The sequence below is a fragment of the Pocillopora verrucosa genome, chromosome 8 (assembly GCF_036669915.1).
Source record: "Pocillopora verrucosa isolate sample1 chromosome 8, ASM3666991v2, whole genome shotgun sequence".
NCBI classification, from domain to species: Eukaryota; Metazoa; Cnidaria; class Anthozoa; order Scleractinia; family Pocilloporidae; genus Pocillopora; species Pocillopora verrucosa.
In genome coordinates this window covers 9,257,297-9,273,207 of record NC_089319.1, presented here as the reverse complement: position 1 = coordinate 9,273,207, position 15,911 = coordinate 9,257,297, and the positions used below count along the sequence as shown (strand labels likewise).

At 39.3% G+C, this 15,911-nt stretch overlaps 1 protein-coding gene across 3 annotated transcripts; it reads right to left on the bottom strand.

Annotated features, from left to right (window-relative positions):
• Positions 1 to 4,789: 4,789 nt before the first annotated feature.
• LOC131778890 (zinc finger protein 143) lies at positions 4,790 to 15,690 on the bottom strand. Of its 3 annotated transcripts, none has more exons than XM_059095373.2 (12): positions 15,550 to 15,690; positions 13,201 to 13,280; positions 12,533 to 12,765; positions 11,342 to 11,453; positions 10,366 to 10,542; positions 9,144 to 9,400; positions 8,496 to 8,747; positions 7,802 to 8,003; positions 7,083 to 7,262; positions 6,429 to 6,635; positions 5,407 to 6,012; positions 4,790 to 5,243 (listed from the first exon to the last, which is right to left on the bottom strand). In XM_059095373.2, exons 2-12 carry the CDS (start codon positions 13,253 to 13,255, stop codon positions 5,077 to 5,079), a joined length of 2,448 nt encoding a protein of 815 aa, XP_058951356.2. In that variant the 5' UTR covers positions 13,256 to 13,280; positions 15,550 to 15,690; the 3' UTR covers positions 4,790 to 5,076. The 3 variants fall into 3 exon arrangements, with proteins under 3 accessions (XP_058951356.2, XP_058951357.2, XP_066027471.1); XM_059095374.2 differs by lacking the exon at positions 15,550 to 15,690 and adding an exon at positions 15,267 to 15,541; XM_066171374.1 differs by lacking the exon at positions 15,550 to 15,690 and adding an exon at positions 13,452 to 13,475.
• Positions 15,691 to 15,911: the final 221 nt, after the last annotated feature.

Sequence of the window (15,911 nt, the reverse complement as noted above, 5' to 3'; positions counted from 1 at the left end):
TGAACATTTCACTTCAAGATTCTGTATTACAGACTTGCCGAAATTCGACTTGCCGAACTATTTAAGTTTGTAAACTATCGTAGAATGTGAACTTTGATGGTTTTGAACTTTGATGGTTTGACACTTTTGACAGCTTTAGTCTTGTACAGCCAATCAGAGTATTTGAACCATTCTAACAGGGATTCTGATTGGCTTATTGTAGCGTGCTTTATGAGAGTATAGAGCATGCTGACGACACTGTTGTTCGCTTCGGAAATAAAGTTTGTTTTGGAAATTGAAAATAATGCTTGGGTACTTTAACGGATCCTTTATTATAAAACAAATAGAGAAGCGGCTCCGATTAGTGTGAGTAGTGTCACTGAACTTGATTCTTTCCAAATATAATATGATATGAGCGAACATGTTTATTCAAACGAGGTAGCAATCAAGATGCCACAAGTCACGTGAACAATGCCATGTAATTGTCTATTACAAAAACCCCACACGCTTCTTCACAGCTCCCGAACCAAATTAAATATTCCAAAACCAAAGTATTCAATGTAGAATTTGTGATACTTCGAAATCACTTACACTTTACATTCTTTAAAACGGGTCGAAACTGAAACACAAAAAAGTGCGTAATCTCCCTATCTAGCATGTCTTTCTCAAGCATTTCCTCATAGATCATTTTTACGTGACGTCGCAGAATTAATTTCCGCCATGTTGGTGCCCATTTTAGTGTCATGTTTCATTCATTATTACATGCAAACACGGTCCAAATTTATAGTTCCGTCCAGTTTACAATCGAAAAAATTTAAATGTATGACGTCTGCCGAAAAAATTGCTATTACTTCTTCTGATCCAGACCATGTCGTCCAAATTCCATTGTCTGATCACGTTTAAAAAAACTGGATGTAAAAGTTAGAGAACGTTATCTAAAGAAGATCTCGACTATCAGAATCGATCCTGTTTTGATAGATTGGAAACGCTTCGAGCCTGATTGGTTACCGCCGGTGGAATCGACTGACTTGCACTGCTATTTGGTTCTCGAGACTAGCTATTATGCGCAAAAACAACTTAAAGACTTCCGCAGTTTCGAGGCTTACAATCAAATGGTGTCGCGCTTTGTTTGCAACGTTCAAGGACATATCATCGGAAACAAGTTCGTGGTGTTGGCAAAAGTGCGACACTAGCAGCAGAACGATACCTTGATTCAATACCGCGATGGGTGGAACAATAAACTGCGCTCATTGTTTGGGATGTAAGGTAGGCCTTGCTGAATCATGTTCGCACATAGCTAGGGTGCTATTTTACCTTGAGGCTTGGACAAAGGTCAATGGAAGGCTTTCTTGTATGCAAATTAAGTGCCTTGGATACTTCCCAGTTTCGCAAACAAGGTGGAATACTCTCGTGTCCGCGATATTAACTTTAAATCCGCTAAGAAAATGAAAGACGACCTTGATGAAAAGAAAGAGAATCTCATTGAGGGACTTCAGGTTTCTTAGAGCTCGGAAGTCTTCTGTTTCACCAAAAGTCCCGTTAAGAAACCGGAAGTGCCAGCGCCGACGGAAGCGGAAATGGAAAACTTTTATTTTGACCTCAGCAAATGCAAAAGAAAGCCTCTATTGCTGAGCATGGTGCGCACTGCTGATTCGATATCGAAGGAACTGTCGATAACCTTTTCTCCAGGTTCATCAAGTTTTTGTTTGTTGGACTTTAATTCATCCCGAAGGTGTCTTTCACGTTCTCCTGGAACACGTTTCAGCTCACGACCTCTGGCTCTCTCGTCTCGCAAGGTTGCAACTTTCTGATGACCTAGATTTTGGGTCGGAACTCAATCTGGATCGTAACGATCCCACAGTTTAGCCACTTTTCCAGAGATAAAATGTTTACCACAGACGCAGCCTTGACTGAAAATGTTGTCTGTGAAGTGAGATCTTCGCTGCTGATCACAGAAATCCATTTGTTTCGCCTCTCCTCGAAAAGTTTCCGTACTTTTTCTCCTCTACTAGTACTAATTGAAGGTATTCTTGCCATATGAATTTCCTTTATCACAGCAACTTCGGGTCCCACCGCCAAAAATCGCGCATTAAACCTTTTTTCTTTTTTAATTTTTTTTTTTATAATAAGCAACTCGTGGTCATACGTTTACAGGTAAGTGATGTGCACCAATATGGTGGCCAATTTAAATGAGATCACGTGACTCAAAAGTCGGAAAGGCGTGAGGGTGGCTGAAGGCGTGGGAAGGGGAGGGTGCCTCCAGCCTTTAAACGCTCTCACCTGGAGGCGTCGCTACCCAGGGTGTAGTTTTGCACCCTTCTGTCGTGGAACAAGTTTTCAGTTCTCTTTGCATAAAATAGGGACAGGGCTCCTAGTCATCCCCGAAAACGTAAATAATTCAGAAACTACTGAGGAAACTGCGTAGAAGATGGTTCAAATATAGTTTTTTAAATTTAATTTAATTTTTTCATTCAAAGAGACAGTTACAAGCGTGATTTGTGATAACACTTCAGGTCCATGTACATTGTTGAATTAACACTTCTCCGACGCATCGGTTGATGATCTTCCAGGAAAGTAATCTCTATCAAATACCAAAAAAGTGGCCAACAGATCTTTTTGCATGAAAATGTTACCACAAAAGCGGCGTAATGTATAAAAAGTACCCTTGATGTTAGCGCGTAAAGAACTGATAATTCAATTGTTTTTGTACTCCCCTCTCGGCTCACGTTTACCTCTTCGTATTTTTTCGATGCCATAGGAAACAAGGATATTTTTATCGAAATCAGTATATCGGAAAAGATCCTGGCAATCTATTTGCTGCCACAACATGTTGCACTGGGTCATGTTTTGGAGGTGCTCAATCAGAACCTATTGCAAGTGATGAGGAGATAAGGTAAAATTTTCATTCTGAAGAAAAAAAAAAGAAGAAAGAAAGCTTACACATTCGTTTAGTCTGAATGATTGCATGAAAGGCCAGAGGAGAGACACCCAAAAGGACGTTCCTTAGACTTCTTACCATCACAGGGAAGGTCTACGAATAGGGTCCGTTTTAAAACCAATTTTGAAAGACTCATAACTTATAAACCCTGTCACTTCCTAGATCTTAAGGTAATTCTCCTAACTAACGATGAAACATTATTCCTTTGTGAGCATTTCCTGAGAAGTTGTTGTAACATCAAGGCAATAATAATAATAATAATAATAATAATAATAATAATAATAATAATAATAATAATAATAATAATAATAATAATATTTAATAGTCACTTCCACTCTACCCAACAGTGCATCAAAACTTTTAAGAGAACTTTTACAGAGATCATGGCTGAAAGAAAAAGCTCCTTTTGGCCCTTGTTATGTTGCAAATGGATTTTGAAGGTATTGCGTGACGCTCACGAAACAGTGTCGTGTGACTTCCGTTAAATATCTGGGAGACTACGACAGAAGATGAAAATAATAGGAACATTCATTTGAATTACTTGTATCTCTTTCAGAAAACAAGCGATGAAAGAAAGAGCTGAACAAAAGGCTAAAAAAAGAGAGGCACGGCAACGCCGAAGGGACGAAATACCACTGAAGCATTTAACATAATTCAGATCTATCTGAACGAGACATGAACATTCCTCTCCAGATAGCCATAGGCTGTGTGAAATACTAGATGACCTTTTGTTCTGGAAAATCTGCGCGAGTGAGAACGATGCAGAATAGGGCGTCACGCAAGTAAATCACACGAGAAAACGCGTATGTTCTAAGCACCCTCTATTAAAAGAGACATAGCATATTAGGATCATATTGTCCGCATATTCAAGAAGAGATGTAGGTGAAGGATAAAAGTTTGAACCAAAGCCCTATTATGTACATCGCCTGTATAAACAGAAATTCAAATAGATCACGTTTTTATTGATTATAATTCCTAGCTGAATTCGTCAACTCATTCCGGTAGAAATTTGGCCCATTTCTCACCTCAGTGCCCGAACCAGAAATGTTTGAGCGTGCTGGTGTTTTTTAGAATGTCCCCATGATAAATGATGTGTACATTTATATTCAAAGAAACATTGAGGATATGTATGAATTTCACTTACATACTTTTCTCCTTGATTAAGCTTCTCGGTGGAAGATCTAAAATTCGTCGCAGCAAATTCACGACCAACTCATCAAATACTATACGTGAAGTTTGTAAATTATTTAAATTTTCGTATGTTCTAATTTAAAGACACGTTTTGTTCACCATGCATGTTAATGATAAATTTGCACGTGCTGATCGTCATCAACTGGATTATTATTAGCTCTGTTGTCCTACCAGCTTGGGCTTGCAAAGATACTTACTCATCCTGCAATCTTGCCTCGATACAGTCTCGATTACCCCGGATTGCCTTGGCTTCGCTTTTCTACGTTCTTGGAATTGTTTAGAAAAAAAATGCCACTAACAAGATATAGACCAACACCAATTGAGTCAAAGTCAATCGCGTTTTTCGGTGTGAAAGGGTTTCTCGATTGATATGCGCTCCAACTGTAGTAAGATTGCAAATGTTTTGATCAACATCGCTCTATTTGTCATCTTTAGTTATGCCCTTCCACAGAGAGGAGAGTAACCTTGCTAGAAATGGTTAAACCTCCTTCTGAGGTTATTCTATTCAGTCTTAGTTCGCTTTACACGCAGAGCAGGCTAACTATACATTTAGGGTTCTTAACAAAGATCGTTACCTGTGATGTGCCAAACGGAGAGTAAAGGGCTGTCTGTGGCTCTTGATTAATGATGTAACTAGAGCGAAATTTCTTGGTAGATAACACACCAGCAAGTTTTGCAGATTTTTTATTTACATGTCACAACTCCTGACTGTTTTTTAAATTCCTTGGAATAAACGTAAGCTAGTTTGCGACCACAAGAAAAGTAAGATACAAAGAAAAAGTCGACATTCCATTGAGATGTAAAATACACACAAAAAAGAAAAATAACTTAAGTGACAAACAAAACCAAAAAAATTCAAAATATTTTACATATTAATGGTTGTTAAGCATAATTGAAGATTCATTTCACCACTGCGAATCCCATTTGAAGGCTTATCTTGTAAACGTCAAAACGTGCTCCAATTTGTTTCACGCCTGATAAGCCACAGCAGTAGCCATAGTGGCGGTCTCTGAGGTCGAAACTGAATCAGGGTCTTCACTATTGATGACGTCATTCTGTTGCAGCTGTGAGGCCAGCGCAGCATCCAGAGCAGCCTTGGCGGCGTTTAAAGAAGGCTCGTGGGATTGCAATACCCCTGTTAAAATCAAACGCACATTGTACTCTCAGATGAAAACTCACTCTTACCCCAACTCAAGACAATTTAGTGTCCACAATAAGCTTCCATTAACATTCACTGCCTAGACACCAAACAGTTCTTTCCACTTTTGAAATCCAACAGTGTACGTCTTAAAGAGTACCTGAGTCATCCTCAGTTTCTGCCTGTCCATCATTCTGAGCTTCTTCTTCTCCTTCCTGCACTTTTTCCGGCTCGCCAATACTCAGTCCTCCTCCTTGAGTAGGCACCGCAACAATGGTAAACCCGTCATGCGTTCTTCTAGCGGTAGTCGTCACGCCATCCAAAGAGGTTACGACCACAGTGTCGGAATGTTGACCTGCCCCCGTTACGGCTTCTAGCGATGTCACCACCACAGTCTGCGGTGCGGAGACAACCTGTACTGACATGTCCAGCTCGTGTCCTGTGCTATCAGCAAGGGTGGAATTTAGCTGCTGCACCCCTTGTGACAGTGTCACGGCATGCTCCAGACTACCTTCCACTTGGATGGCGGCATCGGATGCTATGGCCACAGGAATGGCAATGTGGCCAGTCACGTGACCACCCTCGGCTATTTGGTGCTGAATATCGGCCAAGTTGCCGTCCATGGCTTGTAGCGCGGCTACTGAGGCTTCGTCGGCTATCACGACGGGCACGCCGTGCGCGAAGGCTTGGTTACCTGAGATGGTCTCTGTATATTCCAACCGCTGACGTTTGTTGGAGGGCTCTTCGTGACCTACGTCATATTCACCTGAGAAGAATGACACGACTTATTTAAAGGGGCACATCACAAACAGATATTGCCTGCCCTAGGTTACTAGGTTAGACACTTGCGAGCAGGCAATTTCTGTAATTACTTTATGAACACACCAACTGCCCACTGTAGTCACTAATCTCAAACGAAAATCCCAATGATGTTTTTGAAACAGGGACATTCAGGAAAGTTCATTCTCAGGTTCGATTTTTGGTTTTGTCTTCGCCATAACAAAAAAAGCGCACAGACGCCACAACGCGGTTACGAAAGTGAGCCTAGCCGGACAATTCCGGAACAAAGAGGCGTAAGTCCTATCAGCTCTTCCTATCAACGGACACATCTCAATGCTGCTGTGTGTAAAGTGTGAAGTGTGAAGTGCGAAGTGCGAAGTGCGAAGTGCATAGATTTCTCACCTTCACCCAAATTATCAACGTCAGCCATATCACAATGAGCAGTTCTCTTGTGATTGGCCAGTGTGGAAGTTTGTCTGTAGGTCTTGTTACAGATGTTACACGTGTATGGCTTGTTATGGGTGTGGACCACGTGATGCTTATACAAACTGGAGTATTCTGTGAAGCGTTTGTTGCACCCAATCACTTGACAGATGTAAGGCCGCTCTCCTGTCAATTAACAACAAATAAACAACGATGTTATCGAAAGTGGGTTAAAAACACACAAACAAACAACAAAACAAAAGACAAAAATTCACTTTCCTATAAGGAATCGAAACTAAAACTTCAAATTCAGCGCTTCGATGCTCTGACACTATGTTGCAGAGCACTCTATGAATATGTGGCCTGAGTTATGTGCTTAGAGGCAAAGTGAGATTTACATCCAAGTGTCTTGCCCTCCCCTGAGGTAGGGCTTAGACGGATCTGTAACCAAATTAATTTTCGGCCCGTCAGGCAATTCTTCGGAAAGATTGCTTGACGACCCAAAAGAAAGTCGGCCACCGTAATATGCTTTTAACAATTAGGCCCCCGTGACATCAACAGGACTTGTCTTCAAAAAAGTGACAAATCCGACCTTTTTGGTTAAATCTGGTAGCAGCAATGAATGTAATGTACCTGTATGTATTCGTGAGTGATTCTTGTAGTTAGTGGCGCTAGCAAATGACCGTCCGCAGCCTTCGTGTTCACACACATAAGGTCGTTCACCTGTGTGAGTTCTCATGTGTACTTTCCTTATATTAGATGTGGTGAAGGAGCGCCCACAGTCGGGGAATGGACACGTGAACGGCCTTTCTCCTGAAAAAAAAAAGAAGCAAAACAAAGCTCAGAAACGGATTTATCAGATCTGAATGGTGCTAGCAGTTCACTGTGTTCTCTAGTGTATTTTACAGCGTACGAGGAAACCTGGCAAGGATTGCAGTCAAACTGATACAATACATTATGAAGCCCTTTTCTGAGATGAATTTTTTTTTAAAAGACCTTATAATTCGGGTCCCAGTCGTATAAAGGGTAGACAACGGTATCCAGCGGAAACGCGATGGCAAAACGTTTACGCTATCCACTGCATAGAGATTTATCCAGTGGATTTCAAACAATTGGCGCCAGGAGGCAAAGACGCTCGAAAAATGCTCGAATCCGGAGGCATGAATCAATCACTGTTCATGCGATGAAAACTTAACTGTTAGCAAAACACAGTGTAAAAGTGGACAGACAGTAGGGTAAGTACTAGGGGTGTTGTATAGTGTCACCCTTCCCCCTTCTCTGAAAAATCGTAGCCACGCCCTTGCCGATGATTGAACAACCACTGACCTTGAATTTAAGCTCTGTTCACTTACCTGTATGCGTGCGCACATGTTTCTGCAGATCTCCCGACGTCTTGAAAGCCTTACCGCAATCATCATGGGGACATTTGTAAGGTTTCTCTCCAGTGTGGGTTCGTGTGTGACTCTTCAAACCATACCCTGTAGCGAATGCTTTATCACAGCCTTCAACACGACATTTAAACGGTTTCTCTCCTGTGTGAGCGCGTTCATGAACCTGAAAATCAAAAGAACATTTGATTATGGCAACTGATAACTGTCAGTCGATTTAATCAATGTTTAAATAATTACACTTTAAGATTAGATCAATCTTTTTAAGGGCAAATTCAAATTTCCTGATTCCAATGAAAATACAGTGAGAGAGTTCAGGATAGCAAAAAAATTGGAGAAACTGCGCTAAGTTTCAGTCCAAAAGATAGAAAATATGTGAACGCCTGACAGAACTATACGACTTTTATTTTAGTTGTTTTTCCTAAAAACCGTACACCTCATACACAGGTGGGTGCACGACAACATTAGAGACTAATTTATTTCCCATAGCTATCTTCCTTTTCAGGAAGGATTATCAATTCTACAAATCTACATGCACTGTTGCTACAAGTATACAAAGCCACTACTAATAGATTTCTTTTAACCTCGACCTGATCTAGCAAAAATAAACCGCACAGAAAAAACACTCAGTAGATCTGGGTAGAACTAACACACAAACCTTCAGATGATGCGCTGTGGTGTACACCTTCCCGCACCCTTCGTGATCACATCGGTAAGGTTTTTCTCCTGAGTGAGTTCTTACATGCTTCGTCAAGTCACTCTGAGTGATAAAAGCCTTCTCGCAGCCTTCCTCTTCACACCGAAACGTGTCTCCCGTATGACTTCGTCCATGAGCTTTCAGTCGGTATGACGTGGAGAACTGCTTGCCACACCCATCGATTACGCAGTGGTAAATCTTCTTGGCTGCTGCCTGGTTATGCAAAAAGAGACCACAAAAGTTAACCCTTTACACCCAAACATCAGCATTGATAGTCTCCATACTGTTCTTTATACATTTCCTAAGGAGCTGACAAGGAGACTTTCTTCAACAATCAAGAACTTCTTCAGTTGGTGATCATTTCCTGTTTTCTCGTGACCCAAATTTTCGATTCAGCAGTGATGTTAGATGTAAATATCTCTTAGGGGTGAGGGGTTATTATTTCATTTGACTACGAATGCTACCAATACATCCATGATTTGTTGCACTGAACATTGAAAATGATTGCCTGAATGGCAATCTCAACAACTTTTACAAAAAAAAAAAAACAGTTGACAAAAAAGTCCCCTGACGTTTGAAATGAAGTTGACAATTGAATATCTTTCATACCTCCTGATCCTGTCCACCAGAATCATCCTGTATCACATATAGGGTTGAATGATCTTCGTGATCAACCTGATGAGTGTGATGCGCAGCAAACTGCTCCAGAGGAATTCCTGTTGTGTCTACTGTCTCACTTGTACTCACCAGAGAAGGGTTTGACTCAGAAATTGTTGTCATAGAGACCGAAGAGTTTGTATCAAAGGATGTGGGTTCTGAAGTGATGACGTAACTAGTTCCATCACTGCTCTGATGAACGTAAGTTGCTGGTTAAAAATAAAATAGGAAATGGAATGTGTTAGTGCATAGAAAGCATGGCAGACCTCTTTATGGTGAAAATAAGAAAAAATTGGAAAAGTGGACCATCATAAGATTGTGGACATGTTAATAATGGTGTCTGGGAGGCAGGGATAGTCTGTCAAAACCTCAACTGTTTCAGCCATCATATTTTTGTGATTTGTTTTGAAATATTTTCAATTGAGTGTAGAAAGTAATCCTGTATTACTTTGGTTTTGCTTTACTTCACTGTGTAATTTTTTTAGACATTTGCACACCATCTCAACCAATTAAATGCAAACCAAAACCAATCCCAATTTGGTAAATCACGTTTTCCAGTACTTCAGAGTCAGGTTAACCTTGCCTGTGTTTACTTTGAGTCCTCATTGGTCAATGATGATATCAACCTTGCCCAGATACTGATATTGATCCGAAATTTTGCCTTTTCTTTAATCTCTCAAATTTGCAATGCCTAATAAATCAAGTTAAATTTGACTTGAAATTACAAGCCTCTGTATAAATTTGTTGATAAGTTTTCTATTATCATACTGTCTTTGCCTAACAGATCAGAAACTCTTTGCATGTTTTTCCTTCACAAAACCAAAACTTTTTTAACAATTTTTATCAATCCAGAGTAACAGTGTTCTCTCCTTGTTTAAGCATAACAGGTAGACCATATTTTGAAGCCAGAGGACAAATCCTTCAACCCATTGAGTTTTCAAGAATTCCAAGCAATATGAGGCAGTAAGAAAAGGTAGTATGGGTGGTAAATTTTACTGATAAATGCCTGTGAAGGTGAACACTGGAGTTGCTGATCAGGTACTAAACAGCATTAAACCCTCTAATGTGAAATAACCTCTCAACAGCCAACATGTGAAAAACAATTCTCTTAACTTATGACAAGGCTATCCACTTTATTAAATTGAGAACAATTTTTGTACTGTGTTTACTTTACCTTCAAAAGTGCTTCCTGCAGGAAGAGTTTGCACAGTTCCACCAGGAAGTTCAGTCAAGGTCACAGCCTGTGGTTCTAGAAACACAGTTCCACCTGGAGTTGAACTCACCACCACAGCTGATTGGACGAGGTCACCTGGTGCCAAGTTGGTCTGAACAGACTGATAGCCTTCACTACCTGCAGGTTATTTTTAAATTTAAGTGCACTTTTCTAGGAGGAGGAGTTGAGAAGCCAAGGTGTTCTGTCATGTCATTGGAGTGTGAAATCATGATCAGCCTTAAACTTGAAATTCCAATTAGGAAATTAAATTATCTAAAATTCAACTACTGCAACTGATAAGCTTTCCACTTGATTCTGATGTTGACTCATCCTTGAACTTCAAAAGCATCCCTCACTGCTGTCTACAACAGTTCTCAATTACTTTCAAACTCAGGGGACCCCAATTTATATGAAACCAAGGATAAGGCTGTGTGGGAAGAAGAAACTAGACTGAGATGAGAACAGAGAGTACATGTAGATACTGGGTAGAAAACAGACAGTTAGAGTGATGATTAGAAAAAAGACAGTCTTCTTCAAATTGTTCTTTTTAGCCACCACCACATACATGAAAGTCAATAACCAACAGTCTTTGCCTTGAGTACTAATACCTGTAATGTACCTGATTACTAATAATGTACCTGTAGCCAAATTAAAGTTGGAAATTTGGACTTTTTGAATCAGTTTCAACAAAAAACTTGGCTGTAAGACACACCCTGTGCTTGGCATCAACTTTCCATGAGAGATCAGATTTTTCTCATAAAACCAATGCATCTTTAGTTACCTCATTACTTAAGATTTAAGTTCTATATATCAAACAAAATAATATTCCTTGATGGATATTTTCTTCCTTTTATAAAACAAAGGTATTGATACTGCCAGGAGAGATTACTCATTGGTCACTCCTGGGAGTGAAAGTAAAACAATATTTTTGACATACCATCTTGTTGATCCACAGAGGCCATAATGGTTGCTGTAGCAGCATCTTGCTCTCCTTGTTGAGCGACTAGAATTGAGTCTGTATCTTTTACTTCAACATCTGTGTCTTCACTCTAGGAAACAAAAGAAAGAAACACATTGCAAATCTGAAGGTTTATCCTCAATGCTACACCCATTCACTGGTATCATTTACCCCACAAACTCCTTATTATAAAGCTGATAGTACAGACATGTTGATGGACAAAATCCACCACATCCTCTGTAGGTTTCCTAGACAAGACTAATTTTCATAGTTGTTATGACACAAATTATATTTCACCTCTGACAAAATGCAAAATTACCATGAGAATTCTAACTGGAGTATCACATGAAATTATGAGATAGAGAAGTTACATTCTGAGATAAATATAAGGCTGGATCAGAGAAGGTAAGGTGGTTCTATCAACTCCCATCGTATTGGCACAATTTATTAATTTCCTTTCCCTGAATGTTCTCTCTTTCCCAGTGTTTCCTCTTCCACAATGGCAAAAAACTCCCAATCCAATTCAAATTTATAATGAAAAAAGGAGACAAGCTGAATCATCTCATGGATGTAAACGCATCAGTAGGGGAAAAGAGGACAGTAACTTGTTCTAAAATCCCACATAGGCTGGTTAAGAGAAGCCCCAGTTCTCTCAATGATGGCCACAATTCAGCTAATAATAATATTCTTAACCAAGGGCCAATCATAAAAAATGTCTCCTATTCTTAATCAAAATGAAAACAAAATTCTTAAATATGATTGGTTATCACCTGCCTGATTTGAAAATTAATAAGACAGTGTAAGCTACATGCTTGTAATTTGACAGTGTAATAGGACAGTTGACACAGCAGGCCTGCATGAGTGGACAGTACCCATCACGTGTATGGGCTGTTATTGCCCATTTCACAGGGTTAAAGTTCTGTTATTGCTTTTTTTATGAAAATGTGAAACCAATGTCTAGTTTCTTTCTCAAATTTTGTCATGGTTTTAATTTATTGGCGACAGGACTTCGTGCAATCCAATTCTGTCTGTAACCATACTAATATTTAGCAAATCAGACTCCTGTTTCTTGGTCATCCGATTTTGTTTGTCACTCATATGATTACAGACCGAATTGGACTCCACTCAGTCCTATTACCATTATTTATCAGTACAATTAGTAACACTTACGATGACAATAGCTTTGTTTTCAGTGTCGTGTGGCTGTAACACATCACCTGTAACCACTGCTACAGCACTGGGAACAGACGATTGGTTTGCATAGACACTCGATGGCTCAAGTTTACTGGGACTTGTAAAAACTTGCTGTTGGGCTAATAGCAGACCAATCACTTCTTGCTCTGTGGAGTTGATTGGCTGACCAGCAATGTGACTGACAGATACTGGTGCCAGATCACTTGGTTCTGATAGTAACAAAGTTTGGGATAAAAATCATTAAAATACAAAATCATTTAAAAATCATTCATTGTTCAAGATTTGCAATTAGTGTTAAGATCAGTGGTTGTTCACTATAAATTGGATAGATGTTGTTAAATATTTCTAGAAAATAAATCTGAATTTGCATCTTCACAAAAATAGCACAATGGTACTTGGGATCAGCTAATTGGAAGAGAAGAAAAAAATGACAAGAATGGATCCCAGATTTGCTTTCCTACACATGTTCAAGTTCCTTAACAGTGCTTTCAATGACAAGGCTTTTGATATTGCTTCTTAACACCCAATCATCTTTCATTTTCCAAGTGGTAAGATATTATTATAAAAATTTCAACTAGTTTGGAATCTGTCAATTTAAATTTGAAATCATTTCAATACCCAAAATTAAATATAAACCAGAGTACCTTCTAATTGCACCTCCTTTTCGTCTTTGATCATTCCATCCAAGTCAGCATCCATTGATTTTCCTCACAAAGGCTAATGTCTGAAAAAAAAATTTGAGCATGAATATCATGTTGAAGGAGACTTTGCACACAACACAACACACACAGTATGTGTCTAAGAACTTGTATAAGGAATATCAAAACAGAAAATTGCATTTACAGTAGTGGATGAGTGAGCTGAAGAAGGGGGATGCTAAAAACAAATGTTATACCCTGAATAAGCCATAAAATAGGAGACATGGTTACCATTGCTATCCACTGGATAAACCTCTATCTGGGGAATATAGCAATATATTTTGGTAACATGTGACACACTCTGTGTGTCCCACAAAAGGAACAAAAAATAGATGTTTAATATTTGTTTTTGACAACAGAACTACTTGGTTTGACTTCTCATGTATGTGTGAAAAATATGGTCTAAATTGTCAAGCGTAAACTCATAAAGAAACCCTTCTTAAGGGGCAATATTCAAGAAAGCATGAGGTACACTTGCTGAGAGTTTAAGTAACCTAGGGGAAGGTTATGGTAAAGGTATGATTGATGACTTGTTTCTAGCTAAAATAAGCTTGGAAAAAGCAAGGACTTGAGTTCTTGAGAGTAAACTGTATTAATCCACAATACACAAGGTGATCTACATTACTTCCAAAATATAAAATTTGGAACAGTCCTCAGGCAGTTGTGCACTAAAAGAGATGTTTCTAGATGACTTTAAAAGTAGGTGAAAAGGATATAGAAATATTCAGAGTAGACTTGAGTCAGCAAAGTGTATGTCTACACTCAATTGTAAAAAAATTGACACCTAAAAGGCATGATATGAGAACAATGAGGCCCACTGCCTTTATGGGAAATGTTTGTGCAGATACTATTCATGAAAGACCTTTATCATGATAATCCTTCTCTTCCAAGAAAGCATGGATAACATCCATCATTCCCCAAGTGATAATCGTGATCACCAAGAAAATGTATCCCAAACAAAGTAGTGTCTCATCTTTCAATGTAAATGTTTTTGAAATTGTGTGCATTCTCCCAATGTGAACATCCTCTAATACTATATATCATTATACAACCCATTCCACTCTACTTGCACAATACAAGAGAAAACCATGATAAACTGTAGTGAGTAGGATAAGAAGGGTCAACATGAGCCAGCCCACAAAACACATGCCACCCCATACTGGCCTGGCTCTTTGCATTTTCTAAAAACATGACTACCATTATTGTGAACAACCGGTTGAGAGATAGGAAAATAAGTCACGTTTTTCAATGAGTTTTTCTTTTGTTCTGACTTGAAGAAATAAAGGAAAAGTTTTCCATTATATATTCTTTTGAAGATGTCTAGCGCTGGCTTCTTCTGAACATGGACTACATCCTAATTATGTTAAAAAAAACAATTTCAAAACTTAGGGATCCTTCATAGATTACTTAGTGAATGAGTTTGATTGTATCATATTGTACTATGTTTGGCCCGCAGTCATAACAAGCAGACTTTGTCGCACTTGGTCTACATACTTGAGTGACATATTTTCCCATCTTACCCTCCCACTCAGTCAATAAGTCCACTGAATTTGAAAATTTACCCGAGTAAAGAATAACATCTATTGAGGAAAATACTATATTTACTAACTTATTATTATTGATACATCTATTCATTTCTATGCAAGTCAAGTTCTTGATATAATCGATTATCTTAAAACCGACAGCTTTTCAATTGAATTGTCTAGGAAATGAATAAAATTCCAATAACGAAGCCATATTTGACACTAGACGGGAACTTTCACATTTTGTCTCGGGTCTTGTTCGACTTGGCTTGTCCGCTCACCTGAGTAAAACAGGCATAACTCAAAAAAACTTCTACTGCAATGCAGAAGTTAAGTTTATATCGTCCATTTTCAATCGCTGACTTCGTATCGCGAATAAAATTTCAATGTCCTAACAGTTAAACAAAACGAAGCAGCATGCGCGTTCAAAGTCGTTCAAGGTCCATAATTATACATTCAAATTTTAACCGCTGCAGCTCACAATCTCACCCCGAATATATCACCCATGCTCGACAAAACTCAGTCATTCGAGCCTACGACGGAATATGCTTCGAACATCTTTTAAAAATTTCAGCGACTAAGCCGCGTTTCTAGCTGAGAAGCGCCATCCGCGATCAAAATCGATAGTAAAAGAACCCGTGGCCGCCATTGTTGTTCGCTAATACGCCGTAGAGGAGCATAAACGCTCAAAATTTTTCACTCGTACGGATATTAAATCACCAATAGCATTCATACGATCCATTTTGCGATACCAAAAGAAAACGACAGATACCTGAAGTTTGGGTAAACGCAAAGCACGCCGGGCTTCAAGTGATGAACGCTGGGAAGTAACACGTTTCCCAAAAGCCACCTTCCTCAAACACTTACACAACGACCACGGGAGGACGGATCCGGCACTTCGGCCAACGATGGCCAGCCGATTGTCGCCGAAAATAGCAAACAAAGGACCCGATTGTCCCCGATGGCGACCGAACCCGATTACCTTCCATATATGGGCATCTTGGCCGGCAGATATGGCGGGAAAATGACGGAGCCACATAAAATACCTTGACTTTAAGACTTCTGACGAGAAACTTACCGTTCTTTTAGGCTAATGCGATCAAGAAAGGAAAAACCTATGAAAGCTTGATAATA

Excerpts from the sequence above, each read along its gene's own strand:
- LOC131778890 (XM_059095373.2), bottom strand. The coding sequence starts at position 13,255 with ATGGATGCTGACTTGGATGGAATGATCAAAGACGAAAAGGAGGTGCAA. Across the intron at positions 8,748-9,143 it reads CTGGTGGACAGGATCAGGAG|GCAGCAGCCAAGAAGATTTA; the intron begins GTATGAAAGATA and ends TTGCATAACCAG. Across the intron at positions 5,244-5,406 it reads AGAAACTGAGGATGACTCAG|GGGTATTGCAATCCCACGAG; the intron begins GTACTCTTTAAG and ends TGATTTTAACAG.